The following is a 14,923-nucleotide window of genomic DNA, read 5'->3' on the forward strand; positions in this document are numbered from 1 at the left end:
GCAGCGTGGCCTTATAACCAAAAATAACAATATAAAATGAATATTTATTTATTTTGACCACAATATTCACTGATGTATTGACACAACCAATTAAGCACTCTGATTGGTCATGCGCAACAGAAAACAGAATTTAAAACTATTTTTCTTACTCGTCTCCCTAAATCCCATACGCCTATTTGCACCTTACTGCGCGAGTATGAACAATGTCTAAGTATTGTTTAATTTTTACGTTTTCTGTATCTTTCAAAGTACATCTTAGGCAACTTTCATTCATTATTAAAGTTCATATTTTCAGCCATAGTTTGACAGATATGTCGACAGGACGCTTCATTTATATCGGAAAAAAAAGAAGAAGAAAGAAACGTAGGAAAAGCGTCTGAGTAATTTTTCTGATTGTTAATTGTGAATCGCTGTCATAGGAGTCTACAAATTTTCCTCAATTAATTGAGTCAAATCCTCATAGCTGAATCTTTTATAACATATATTGTTCTTTGGTCAGTCAATGGTTTCATTCTCGGTTTTTGGGATGTGGTAACGATGAAGAAAGACAATAACGCTAACCTCCTAACATTGCATGCACCTGATTCAGTCTGTTGAAGCATAGTTACGCCGTAGTTGAAGTTGCGGAACAGAGAGTTGGGGCATCGACTTGATTGGATACATTTTCTTTGAACAAAGCCTAAAATCAGCGTGGTATGCTTTGAATTTACCGCTTGAATACCTCAGTCGGGCCCGACATCCCTTGGCTTTTATATTAACATGAGTTTTCAGAATCTAGGGAGTTCCCAAGAAACATCTTTCTTATTGTGGAAAGGTTTTCATAGCTAGCATACATTTTGCCCAATACTTCGGTATGCGGGTGCCGGGAAAGAAAAGTTGTAGTGGATTGCATCATCCAGGCCAATCATTACTATTATTCTGAAGACATCGCAGATTTCGTTAGCACAGACTGATTTTCAGTCATCCAATGATTCATCTTTTGAATCAAGAATCACATTTAGAAATTTTCAATCAATTTGCCATAGTCTCTGCCAAACGGTCCATCATCTTATTCCAGTGACAACATCCATTTTTAACCACACATTCTACCTCTTCGCTTTTTTGAGGAAGTCGCTTGCTGGCAAAGCAGTTGAGTCAATCTTTAGTTTGGAGGAAGGGGAAGGCTCTAGTTCACTTGCTAGGTACATGCCTAATCCATATCTAAATAGCATATGTCTGCATTTGAAATTTTCGCGCTGTTTCCTCTTTGATATTATTTTTCTCAAACGGTATCATTTAGAATGTGCTGAAACAACATAAGTTTGAGTTTATTTTGGAAGTGGAATCTTTTCAGGTACTGGGAAATACAGAAAACCATAAAAAATAATTATATTATGTGAAATATTAAAACATTTTAAGAATATTTAGAGAGTCGAGATGGCTTCGCTAGCCCAAGTGATTGTACTTGCTGCGTTAAGAGCCTGTCCGATTTTCGGTGGGTAGTGAACAATTTTAGTGTATACCTTGTCTTGTATTCGGTTGTAAAGCACTGGAATACTATTAAGGATTGATGCAGCAAACGGGTTGGACGCAACTTGCTTGGTTGTTATACTTAGTTTTAGCTCAGGTTTATTTCGAAGGGAAATGGAGTAGTGTGTGACGCTTTTGTGTCCTTCAAATATACTTATTTGTATCAAGTAATTTACTTATGTATATTTATTTTAGTTTGTTGTTTTGCACTTAAAATCAGCACTCAAATTACCTCTCATGTTACACTAGTCATCTGTTCCCCAACCAGTTAGTAGTACTGATAAGCAGTTGCTACCGAATGCTAAGTTTTCACGGAATCACCTGTTGATTGTTTGGCTAAACTCCTGTAGTTTCTGATCATTATCAAGATAGCGGGAGACATTAAGTCAGTATTATCATCAATTTTCATTAATCTTATCATTTTTTTCTTTTGTTTAGTTTTGAAATTGAGCTGGTAAAATTGGTGCATTTACTAACTGAGAACAAGGATGAATTTTATTCTCCTCGTGTATTAAGTTCAAATAAAGAGTTGATAAACCTCAGCGTTTGCACCGCAAATTTACTGACTCAAATTAGTTTCACTGAGTCACCAAAATTTGTCTTTTATATCCCACTCCCCCCATATGTGTTACCTCTGGGTACAGTAAAACAAGATGAAGGTTGCTGAGACAAATTTGCTGAGGAAAACATCGAAAATAAAGTTTAAAAATAGACAGTCTCTTAAAATTAAAAAAAAAAATGAAAATTTGGGCCGTAATCAAAATTTCCAAATTTTTTTTCCTCCATATTGTAGTAAAACAACAGTGATGATACCTTCCTGTCAAGTTACTTAGATTTAAGCATTTCCAGACTGGCTGGCGCAGAAGGCGACAACGATGCCTGAAAGCCTATTTAGTCAACGGTCCTGTCATGCCTATATGCAACAGTTTTTTTTTTGGGGGGGGGGATTGGAAAAGATATAAAATATACGAGTATTATAAAAAATTGATTAAATTATCCCACAAATCATAAAGATCTTGAGATTTTTTCGGAGAGGGATAGGCCCGAAGGCTCTCCTGCGCATATGCCTTTTCACGTTGCGCCAGTTACTTTACATAAGCTGTATTCAGGGCTCTTCAAAAAGGGGGGACCAGGGTAAGCTATCTTGGGTGCCGTGGTGGGGGAGGGCACCAAGGCTGGGGTTTTAGTGGATTTTTATTTATAATTGAGTCGGGAGGAAGCACCGTAATTAATTTTGACCTAGGTACTACCAACCCTATGCGCTGGATTCGGGATCCTTTGTCTGAGAGGACACGGGTTCGAGTCCCAGTGTACCCAATTCTTCGGTTTGGGACGGGGGTCAGTGGTGTGACCCTGTAAGCTTAGCCAGAGTCGACTCAGCTCTAAATGGGTACCTGGAGAAATCTGGGGAAGGTAAACAGGAAGGGTGTGCGAAAGCACAGGATGGCTGGCCCCCAACCCCCCATTGCACTTCCTGGCTGAAGGGCAAGAAACGGAGATCAGCACCGCCGGTAAGGACTGTAAAGTCTAATGCCGTATCCTTTACCTTACCTTACTACCAACCCTAGGAACGGCCCTGGCTAAACTACTTGATTAGAGAGACTCCCAATATAGTCTCGCCATTACATATTATCTACTATTGTAATTGTTCCGCTTCTTCTTCAAGAAAACAATAAAGGCAGCCACAGATCACTGTAAGCTCCGGTAAAACGATTTTTGAAGCCCGTAGGAATACCGAATACGGGCTTCATAGTAAATAATAGCCATTGAAATTGAAATAGACACAGCCATAGAAATGTACCTTAAACTTTAACTATATTCACAGACAGAAATCAGTGATTAGAGATGGTCCCAATATAGGTTGTATTCCATGTTCAGCACAAAGTAACACAAAGGTTATGAAAAAGTGAGTTTTTGTTCCAGCTGGCGTTTTTTAGTAGTTGGAACAACAGGAAAGTAGCTCTGGATTTGCTTTTTCACTAGTTTTTACTAAAATTAGTTAACGAACATCTTTAGTGAAGTAACTGAGTATCATTATCATAATGCTATTATTATCAGTTTAAAACATATTGAAAGTATTATTAGACTAACTTGCACTGATTGGCTACAATTGTCGCTTCAAGTAACTTGTATAGTTGAAGTTTAGTTACTAGGGATTTGCAACCTGGAATGCAGCCACTACGTATTATTTATGTGTTATTGCCTGTACTTCTGCTGCTTCTTCAAGAAAATAATAAAGGCCACCGCAGATTACTGTAAGCTCCTGTAGACCGATATTAGAAGCCAGTAGAAATACGGGCTTCATAGTACACAATAGTCATTGAAATTGAAAAATACACTGCCTTAAAAATTTGACGTAAACGCTCATTTTCAGCAATATCGCTCAAATAAAAGCAAAAAGAAAAAACGGAAGAAGAAGAAGAAATCAGGGTACTTATATGCTATAGTCCCTATATTAATTTCTTCATCCATTTACGCACTGTAGAGTCTGTTTCTTCGTTAGTTTCTTTCAGCTTAGCCTGAGACAAGACAAAGACAAGGGCCAGAACTGACTGGAAATATATAATTTGGGCTATATTTTTACACATTGTGCGGGGGAGGGGGGCTAATATTGGGATAGATGCAGACCCACTATACTTTACCTCCTAGCAGGAATTTGTTTTTAAAGTATTATATTTGCATCATATTTTGTGATATTTCATTAGAATTAGTCAGAGATACAGGTTCACCTTAGATGAAGAACTTAACATAGGTGCTATAATATATAAGTATCGGAATCAGAAATGTTGAGATGGCTCTGTGAGTCTTGGACGGTTTTATCGCTCGCTCCCCTGCCCCTTGAGCTTTCCACCACCTATACTTTCGGCGTAAATTCCAGGCAGACGGTATACAATCCCTCCTCATAGAGTTTTAATGTAGGCTATTATGTTCAAACCTATTAGTGGTCGAAAAAAGGAAAAAATTCGAGAGGCTGGTCGAAAATGTCAGTAGCTTGGTGGGAAAGGGGAGGTTTTAAAGACAATCTTTTCCATGAAACACATACTTTGTGAACTTAACTACTTCGTTACTTTAACGTTTAGCCTTGTTCCAGGATTATCTTAATGCATTATTTGTAGGGCACAAGCCTAGGGAGATCAACTGGACTAGAGATTTTTTAAGGCATGTCTATGGCATTATAGTGTTTTATATAAACCTATGTGGCCCTACAATTTTGGCCCGGCTTACTGCCATCCTTAGGAAGTTGTATTTCCATAAAGGCGTTCCGGGCGCCATAAAGATTGTTTTGCCTTCTTAAAATTGTAATCAAGTGAAACCTTCACTTGCACTAAACAATTTAGACGGGGGTAAGTAGAAATTGAATAAAATGTAGAAAATGTCCGAATTGTCCGGAAAAAGACTGCTGTTGCGCAAGCGACATTTTTCTCCAAGAAAATATCAAGAAATTATTTTCTAAAAATATATTTAATCTCACCTAGATGATAACGATTTCGTAATATGCTCTCAATACTAGAGACAACTGACTCAGATAACGAACTTTAGATGACTGGGCTAAAATCCCGTCGTGAACTCCATTTGGCACCTTTTTAGGACTTTAATTTGCTTATTTGTTTTGTTTTCAAAATGCAAACAACACTGAAAAAGGAAGGATATTTAATACAAACTGCCAAACGAAATCTCAACTCCAAAATGGTCACCCGACAAGTAAAGAAAAACTTTTCAGGGGAGGGGAGCACAAATATAATAAAAAAGATAACCAAACCAGATAACAAGGTATGGAAAAAGTTTCAAAGCTGCCATTAGCAGAATTCGATAGAATTCCAATAGCTGCCAAGTCTGCCAACAAATTTCTAGATCTGCCAACAAATTTTACTAGGCCATGAAAACTGCCAAGTAGCTTTGCTACTATGCTACCCATCTGGCGGCAAATCACAATCCCCAATCCCATCCCGACCGCACATCTTAACAACTTACTCCACTTGATTACTATAACTATCATCCGAGGGCTATTCCTCATTAATCAATGCCTACAAAAAAGAAAGAAACAGGAACTAAAACACTGACTAAGCATTTCTTCAATTACATTCATAGACGAGCTCCAATCCTGATCCCCTGATCAAACAGTTCGTGGTAACGAACTGTAGCTAGGAGTGACCCGGCTCAATAGTAAACGAAACTCTAAAAAATGGAATTTTGATACCAATAATTACATCAAAAGAATTGGACTTTTATGCTGATTCTAAATATATAAGTTTGATCAAATTTAATTATACCCGTCAAAAGTCATGAACATGAGAAAATTTGCCTTATTTTGGAAAATAGGGGGAAACACCCCTTAAAAGTCATAGAATCTTAACGAAAATCACACCGTCGCATTCAACGTATCAGAGAACCCTACTGTATAAGTTTCAAGCTCTTAATTGAGCCTTTTCTTGATGTCATGACGTCGAAATGGACCTTTAGTTGGAAATAGTGCCTTTGTAAAATTACTTTTTTTTAATGGACCTTTAAATTTTGCCTCGGCTTGTCTTTTCTGATTATGAAAGACCTATCGCCGAACTTTTGTTTCTTTTAATTGTTCAGGTGGTGGGTCAAAAACTTCTTCTTTTTGCCTCGGCTTGTCTTTTGTCATAAAGAAAGGTATATCGCCGAGTCTTTGTCTTTTTAATTATTCAGGTGGTGGAACAAAAACTTATTTTTCTTCCAACGATTTATCTAGTCCAGGTTTTCGATTTTCAAAGGTATGGTAGGCATTGACGACCTTATCCATGTCAAAATCCAAAACTCAGTCATCATCGCTATCATTTTCAATTTTTTTGGTTCGTTTTACCTCGGCTTGTCTTTCGTCATTATGAAATGCATGTCGCCGAACTTTTGCTTTTGTAACAAAGTTATGGTAGGCATTGATGACCTTGTCCATGTCAAAATCCCAAACCCAATCATCATCGCTACCATTTTCAATTTTGACACGTTTTGATTCGCTCTCCAGTTTGATTTCCTTTGACTCGCTCACATGTTTGATGTTTGATATCTCATGTCTTCTAACCACGTGTGTCTTTGGTCTTCATTTTCATTTTTGACACGCCGCCGCTTTTCTTCTAACCGCGTGTGTCTTCGCTCTTCATTTTCTTTTTTGACTCGCTCATTTGCTCGGTGTCGCATGTCTCTTAACCGCGTGTGTCTTTGCTCTTTATTTTCATTTTTGACACGCTCTAATTGTCGTTTTTGCATATCTTGTAACCGCCCGTGTCTTTGCTCTTCATTTAGATTTTAACACGTTTTTGGATTTTGATTACGGTATATATATATTTATATATTATATATATATACTAGCTGTTGGGGTGGCGCTTCGCGCCACCCCAACACCTAGTTGGTGGGGCGCTTCGCGCCCCCCAAGCCCCCCCGCGCGCGTAAGTCGTTACGCGCCACATTAGTTACGCGCCATTGTAGTTGTGTCCCTGTGTCCCACCTGTGAATAGAGATAGATATAAATATATGTTTTTAACTACGTAAAACATGCGAATATACAACATTCTTCGCTGTCCCATTGTCTGTGCATATAAATAGATTGTCAGGTTTACTGACTCTTGAACATGCAACATATAATTGTCCATGGGAAAAACAATCCGTATTCAGATCTATACCTCATTATTCTAATGATGTGTCCCTGTGTCCCGGTCGTCATTTATATTCCCTGTGTCCCGGTCGTCATTTGTGTCCCGGTGTCCCAGTTTGTAATTTCTCTTTGAGTGTCCCGGTCGTCATTTATATTCCCTGTGTCCCGGTGTCCCGGTCGTCATTTGTGTCCCGGTGTCCCGGTCTGTAATTTCTTTTCGAACAATCCCTGTGTCCCGGTCGTCATTTATATATCCCGCCTGTGCCCCCGGCGTCCCCGTTGTAGTTGTGTCCCTGTGTCCCGGTCGTCATTTATATTCCCTGTGTCCCGGTCGTGATTGTAGTTGTGTCCCTGTGTCCCACCTGTGAATATAGATAGATATATTTATATTTTTTTAACTACGAAAAACTTGCAAATGTACAACATTCTTGGCTGTCCCATTGTCTGTGCATATAAACAGATTGTCAGGTTTACCGACTCTTGAACATGCAACATATAATTGTCCATGGGAAAAACAATCTGTATTCAGATCTATACCTCATTATTCTAATGATTGCCCTTGAGCTTTGTTGATGGTGATTGCTAATCGAACATTCCCTGTGTCCCTGTCGTCATTTATATATCCCCCTGTGCCCCCCGGCGTCCCCGTTGTTGTTGTTTCCCTGTGTCTCGGTCGTCATTTGTGTCCCGGTGTCCCAGTCTGTAATTTCTCTTTGAGTGTCGCGGTCGTCATTTATATTCCCTGTGTCCCGGTATCCCGGTCGTCATTTGTGTTCCGGTGTCCCGGTCTGTAATTTCTCTTTGAGTGTCCTGGTCGTCATTTATATTCCCTGTGTCCCGGTCGTCATTTGTGTCCCGGTGCTTTGTTGATGGTGATTGCTAATCGAACATTCCTTGTGTCCCGGTCGCTTTCTCTTTGAGTGTCCCGGTCGTCATTTATATTCCCTATGTCCCGGAGTCCCGGTCGTCATTTGTGTCCCGATGTCCCGGTGTGTAATTTCGTCAATCAACAAACATGACGTCATTCGACACACAAACATGACGTCACTCGACACACAGACAACTTATTTTTATATAGATAGATGTCCCGGTGTCCCGGTCGTCATTTGTGTCCCGATGTCCCGGTGTGTAATTTCGTCAATCAACAAACATGACGTCAGTCGACACACAAACATGACGTCACTCGACACACACACACACACAGACAACTTATTTTTATATATATAGATATATTTATATATATATATATATATATATATATATATAGGAGCATAACTCGTTCCATAGTCAGGGGGATGGAGCATAACTTTGATAAAACGCCACATTTGAATCGAGTTTAATGGAAAATGAATGAAACCGTAGGAGACTCATCTAAACCTCATTTTTTGGCAGATGCCGCGGGTTCAAAACCTCTCCCTCTCTTCGAGGATATCTACAACTCCTTTGTAGGCATTGCAATGAGTAAAAAGCTGAACAAATTCTGTAAAAGCGAACGATTCTGTTTAAGCTAAAGTAAAATGGATCGGACATTTTTTGTACGATATGGACCACATGCAAAAAGTATAAAATACAGATGTATACGTGCCCTGTCGTACAATATTAGAAAAAAGGATATTTTATGGATAGAGAAAAGGTGCATTTAGGCAATGTAGGATAACTTTCATGCGTGCTAGAAGCCTGAGAAACTGAGGATAGACCACCACAAGCACCAACATGGTTGGTACCATAATTATTTTTTTCAGTTGGACGTCTGTATTACATACGTTTTGTCTGTGATCAGGACGTTCCAGGAATGATAATAATCTTTTTTTTTATCCTAGGTTTCGTCATCGAGAACCAGCGTTTCACGACGGTCTCAAATGTCATCCAGCGAACTTTCAAATCAGAAACATTCAATAAGTGAACGAGAATTAAAGTCAAATTTCAATGAAGTTAAATCCGCTATGTCAGAAATGAAAGCGACCTTCGAGTCTTCTGGTGGAGGAGGTATGGCTATGGCCACATCAGCCCCAACAGGAAGTGCAATGGCAAAATTAGCTAATTGTGGTCTGTTAAAGTAAGCTTTCACTAATCAATCAATCAATCAGTCAATCAATCAAGCTTAGCTTGTAATGGGCCAACAAAACAAAATAAAGCACTTAAAAAAAGAAAAAAAGAAAAAAAATGTGAAACAAAACAATGACATTTATCATATAGGAGATATAGAAGGAAAATTAAACGTATAACTGAAATGAAGAAAAGATATAAAAAATCAGGATGGAATCCAAAAACATTTTAGAACCTGAAAAATATATTCAATGAAGAGGAGAGAGACATATAAATTAGGGTAATATAATAATAATATTAATAAAAACAAAACAAAAAAAAAAACAAAAACAATATATAAACTGGAAATACCAGACGAGAAAATGTCTTTACAGAGCGAAACACAGGTACATCAGGAGGGATGGAGCTCCGTAGTAGAACTGATTGATAAACTGGAGACGTCTGAGCTGCTGTTGATGATCGTTTGGGTAAAATAAATCTGCGAGAAGAACTTCATAAGGAAGAAGAGTACCTACCTGAGTCTGTCCGTAAGAAAAACTGCTGCAACCGTAGCAAAAACTGGTGGAAGTATACCTAGAAAAGCAGAGTGAGCTAAAGAAAGATTACTTTTACCTACAATGCGATCCAGCGGATCTATTCCAGCATCATTATAACGATCAGAGGAAGGGTAAAGCCGAGGTAAAAGAGAAGTAGCCTTCACTGCCCTATTTTGGGCTCTTTGATGTGAGCAGAGAAGAGATTTATTAGTATTACCCCAGACAGAGCAACAATAAGAAAGGTAAGGATAAATAAAGCGTAATAAAGAGAAACCCTAACATCAGGAGGAAGAAATGAGTTAAGCCGGTGTAGCATAGAAGATTGGCGGAGGATGAGGGAACGGGTGTGAGTTATATACGGTTTAAAAGAAAGAAAACAGTCAAGATACACACCAAGAAATTTCACCATAGTAGCTTGTGGTATAAAATTGTTTCTACAAGTCAGGGTGATTGGCTCCTGTGCGTCTCTCATATGGTAAGGGGTCCTGAAATTGATAATGGCACTCTTTCGGCTGTTAAGAGCCATACCATTTAACCAGCACCAATCCTTTACTTTATCAAGAAGACCTTGAACTATGGAAGTGGTAGATGCCAGGTCCACTGCAGCAATGAAAAAGTTACTGTCATCAGCAAAAAGAACAGGGTGAACAAAGGGATGAAGACAATCAACAAGATCTTTAATGTAAATTAGAAACAAAAGTGGTCCAAGCACAGAACCTTGTGGGACACCTTTCAATATAGGCAAAATAGAGGAAGAAGTACCATTAATCGGAACATACTGAAATCTCCCTGACAGATAAGACCTTAACCATTCTAGTGGGACTCATTGCACCCCAAATAAAGATATTTTAGACAGAAGAACATTGCGATCAACCATGTCAAAGGCCTTTGAAAAGTCAAGAAATAGACCCAAAACACACAAGCCCTTGTCCAGATTAACAGTCATAAACTCTGTTGCATCTGAAAGTGCATGCAAGGTAGAGAATGAGGGACGAAAACCATACTGATGGTTAGTGATGAGAGAATTTCAGCAGTCGAATTAGTACTAAATACAAATGAACAGAGTCGACGATACACTACTATTTCAACAGCCTTAGAGATAGAAAGAAGAGAAATAGGCCTGTAGTTTGAAATTAGACACGAATCATCTTTTTTATGCAAATGTACAACAGTAGCAACTTTAAATAAATGAGGAAAAACACCAGAAGAAAGAGAGAGGTTAGTTGTTTGTGAGATGGGGTTAGAAACAAACTGACTAATTTTTTTAAGGACATTATTAATCAAACCAAAACTATCAATTGAACGACTGCTTGTAAGTTGAGAAATAATACTAGAAATCTCAGTTGCACTATATGGGGAGAGGACAAAAGACTTCTCTGTCTAAGGAAAACAACTTACTCTACTCTGGGAGGAATGAGAACTGAATGAAGTGTGGTGAAATACGAATTGAAGGCACTCGCTAAGAATTTATTGTCCACAATAGATCCTTCAGCTTTCCTATAAAGACATGGGGAAGATTGTTTGAGTTTCTTGTGGGACAGAGCTTCATTAATAAAAGTCCAAACCTTTCACAAATTTCCCTTACACTCATTAATTCGACGCGAAAAATACAGCTTTTTGTCAAGTTTTCATTGGAAAAAATGAAAGGAAAGTTTTGGAATTAAAAACAAAATTGTTGCTGATGGGAAAGATAACGAATATTAAATGTTATTTTGTCGTAATTTTCAACTGCATAGGTATGCGTAACATTTGAATCTGTATAATTTTCATAGGTCTCATCGAATTCATATGAATGAATTATTCGTAAAATTTTATTTCTCATGTAATATCTGTAATTACACGCGAAGGTGGAAAGCGCTTCTTGTATTGGCAGTGAATATAAATAATACTCATAAACAGGGCTGTCACGTATGGGGGAGGGGAGGGAACCCCCCTCAATTTTTTTGGTCACTCGTAAAAAAAGAAGTTGGGTTTTCCGACGCCGCTAAAATTCTTTGGTTCAATAAAGACAACGAAAATACTCACTTGTCATCTACAGAAATTTCGAACTTGGTCGGTAAACGCAGCAATTTTACCGACTCTTGTCGTGATTTTACAGATGGTGCCACGATTTTTCATTTGGTAAAATAAACAGCAATAAAATATTGACATGATATGTACTGAAATCTGAATTTCGGTTGGTAAATGCAGCGACTTTACCGACTCGTGCAGGGATTTTACGTATTGTTTTCGAAACGGACGTTTTGCTAATTATTGACAAAAACAGTCGGTAAAAATTACCAGACAGTCAGTAAAATCTCTAGCCTCCCCACCTAACATTTTGGCTAGTTACGACACTGCTCACAAAGCTGATCAACAATGGGGAAAGTGGACTAGGAATAGTCCATAGTCCAAAGGCTCCCGTATTTTTTTTCTTTTTTTTTTACGAGGAGCTACAACTGTGAAATCTTTTCCAAGATGGGGGGAAGGGGTCTAAGGTCCGTAGTGCGGGTTGTTTTTAAACATTGCAAACTTTTATAGCTAGCTACGAGGAGGGTGTACGCCAATGGACGTATAGTAAAGCGGGCCCAAAGGTTGTATTTTAATCTCAGAATTTTGATGAAATTGCCTGTTGTTGAAATTCCAGGGTGATAGGGGCATCCCTAAAGTCTTTTTTTTTCGTGTTTTTTGCTGTATTCAATGCTGAAATCTGTCAGAAGTTGACAAATTTTGAGAATTTTGAGAATTTACAGAGCAACGTCGCTCTGTAAATTCCGATGGGTGTCTGGCTGAACGCAAAATTTTCTGATGTCTTCTTGCAAAAAGTTTTTCAAACGAGACTAATCTGAATATATGTTACTGTGAATGTTCGAAATTGGTGAATGTCCGAAATACCTTTTTTCTCCTTGGATTTAGCCAGTGTTGCCACTCAACTTTTTTGGTTTAATGCAAGGTTTGATGATGACAGGTTAGGTTAGATTAGGCTTGGTTAGGTTAGTTTGGGTTAACTTAGGTTAGATTTTTAATCCATTTCTTATAACCATAACCAAATTTAACCCAATCTAGCCTAAATTGATCTAGTCTAACCTAGCTTTAACTTTTACCATCGTAGCTTGAATAAGAGTAAAAAAGTTGCCTTACAAAGCTAATTGAATCCAAGCAGAGAAAAACGAATTTCGGACATTCACCGATGAATTTTGACATTAAGTAGATTTGAGAATTCACGGTAACATATTTATTTTCAAAATAATCTTTTTATGGCAATTGGTATTGACCAAGTGACATATAGCAATCGCAAATTCTGTCGGTCTATCTGTCGTTCCCGGTTTGGTACTTTAGGCACTTCTAGGTAAGCTAGGACGATGAAATTTGGCAGGCGTATCAGGGACCGGACCAGATTAAATTAGAAATGGTCGTTTTCGTGATTTGACCATCTGGGGGGCAGTGGGGGGTCGGTTAACTCGGAAAAAAAAAGAAAAAATGAAGTATTTTTAACTTACGAACGGGTGATGGGATCTTAAGAAATTAGATGTTTGGAAGGATATCGTGTCTCAGAGCTCTTATTTTAAATCCCGACCAGATCCGGCGACATTGGGGGAGTCACGGAGGGGAGCCTAAAATCTTGAAAAACGCTTAGAATGGAGGGATCGGGATGAAACTTGGTGAGAAAATAAAGAAGAAGTCCTAGATACGTGAGAGACATAACCGAAACGGATCTGCTCTATTTAGGGGAGTCGGGGGGGAGGGGTAAATCTGCGAAAATGAGGTATTTTTAACTTACGAAAGAGTGATGGGAGGGAGTTTGGAGGGGGAAACAAAAATCTTGGAAAACGGAAATCTTGGAAAACCCTTAGAGTGGAGATATTGGGATGAAACTTGATGGGAAGAAAAAGCACAAGTTATAGATACAAAATCGACATAATTAGTACGGATTCGTTCTCTTTGAGGGAGCTGGGGGTTGTTAATTTGGAAAAATCAGAAAAATTGAGGTATATTTAACTTAAGAACTGGTGACCGGATCTTAATGAAATTTGATATTTAGAAGGAACTCATGTCTCAGAGCTCTTATTTCAAATCCCGACCAGATCTTTTGACATTGGGGGGAGTTGGAGGGGGAAACTGGAAATCTTGGAAAACACTTATAAATGTCGTAGATACGTGATTGACGTAACCGGACTGGATCCGCTCTCTTTGGTGGAGGTAGGTGGTGGGGTTCAGTTCTTTGGCGAGTTTGGTGCTTTTTTACGTGCTAGGACGATGAAAATTGGTAGGTGTGTCAGGGAGCTGCACAAATTGACTTGATAAAGTCATTTTCCCCGATTCAACCATCTGGGGGGCCGAAGGAAGAGGAAAAATTAGAAAAATTGAGGTATTTTAACTTAAGAGTGGGCGATCGGATCTTAATGAATTTTGATATTTAGAAGGACCTCGTGATTCAGAGTTCTTATTTTAAATCCCGACCGGCTGGAGAATTGAATTTTCCACCACTGAACCAAGATAGAAGCAAGTAAAATATTTGGCCGCATTAGCTAATCTGTTTAATGCTTAGGTGTAAAATATGTCTGCCAAAGCACAATTCGACTCCTATGGAAACCTAAGAAAGAAGATTTTTTATGCTTAAAGACCATAATTGCAATTTCAAGTAACTAATATTCTCTTTTAAGGATACGTCTTCCATAAAAAAAAATTAGTAATGATTTGTGTTTCTTAGTCGAGGTGGCTCTGAAAACTACGACGTCATCCCTTCACTAGACGGCGAGACATGTCCAGGAAATGTGCCAAAAAGCATGAAGTATCAACACTCTTCGAGTTCCTCATCTCAAACGAAATACATGTCCAATTCAGGTAAGATCCTTAGTTATCCTTCATAGGCTTAAGGCATAGGCTAATTGAATATTATAAGACTTAAAATTTTAGCTGGTCCCTCAAAAAATCACCAATTTCATCTGACGTATCCTTTTTTGGCTATAACGCTTTGGCTAACTTGCTTCCTCATTGGGCTCAAAGACTCCTCCCGAAAATTTGAAAAATTCTGCTTTCGGATTGATAATCGCTAATAAGTAATCGCTTACTAAATATTTGGAGTTTCTAAAAGTGAACTGTTGGTCCTATTTATCTTAAAAAAGGTAGCTGGAGAAAAACTCATGCAAAAACGTTTTTCCTTGTTGTTCAAGTAAGGGTTGTTAAGCAAAGAGTTTTCAACAATTGTAATCTTGATGTTAAGCTTTTTTTCAATCCA

General features: G+C 38.4%; 1 protein-coding gene across 1 annotated transcript in view; it reads left to right on the forward strand.

Annotated features, from left to right (window-relative positions):
- Nucleotides 1–14,923, forward strand: part of LOC136026061 (NAD(+) hydrolase sarm1-like) — a gene marked incomplete in the record, with an annotated part of 166,228 nt that overhangs the window by 94,598 nt on the left and 56,707 nt on the right. The window contains 2 exon segments of the mRNA XM_065702247.1: nucleotides 8,944–9,179; nucleotides 14,396–14,529. Coding sequence (XP_065558319.1) covers nucleotides 8,944–9,179; nucleotides 14,396–14,529 — 370 coding nt within the window.

The sequence above is a fragment of the Artemia franciscana genome, chromosome 4 (assembly GCF_032884065.1).
Source record: "Artemia franciscana chromosome 4, ASM3288406v1, whole genome shotgun sequence".
NCBI lineage: Eukaryota > Metazoa > Arthropoda > Branchiopoda > Anostraca > Artemiidae > Artemia > Artemia franciscana.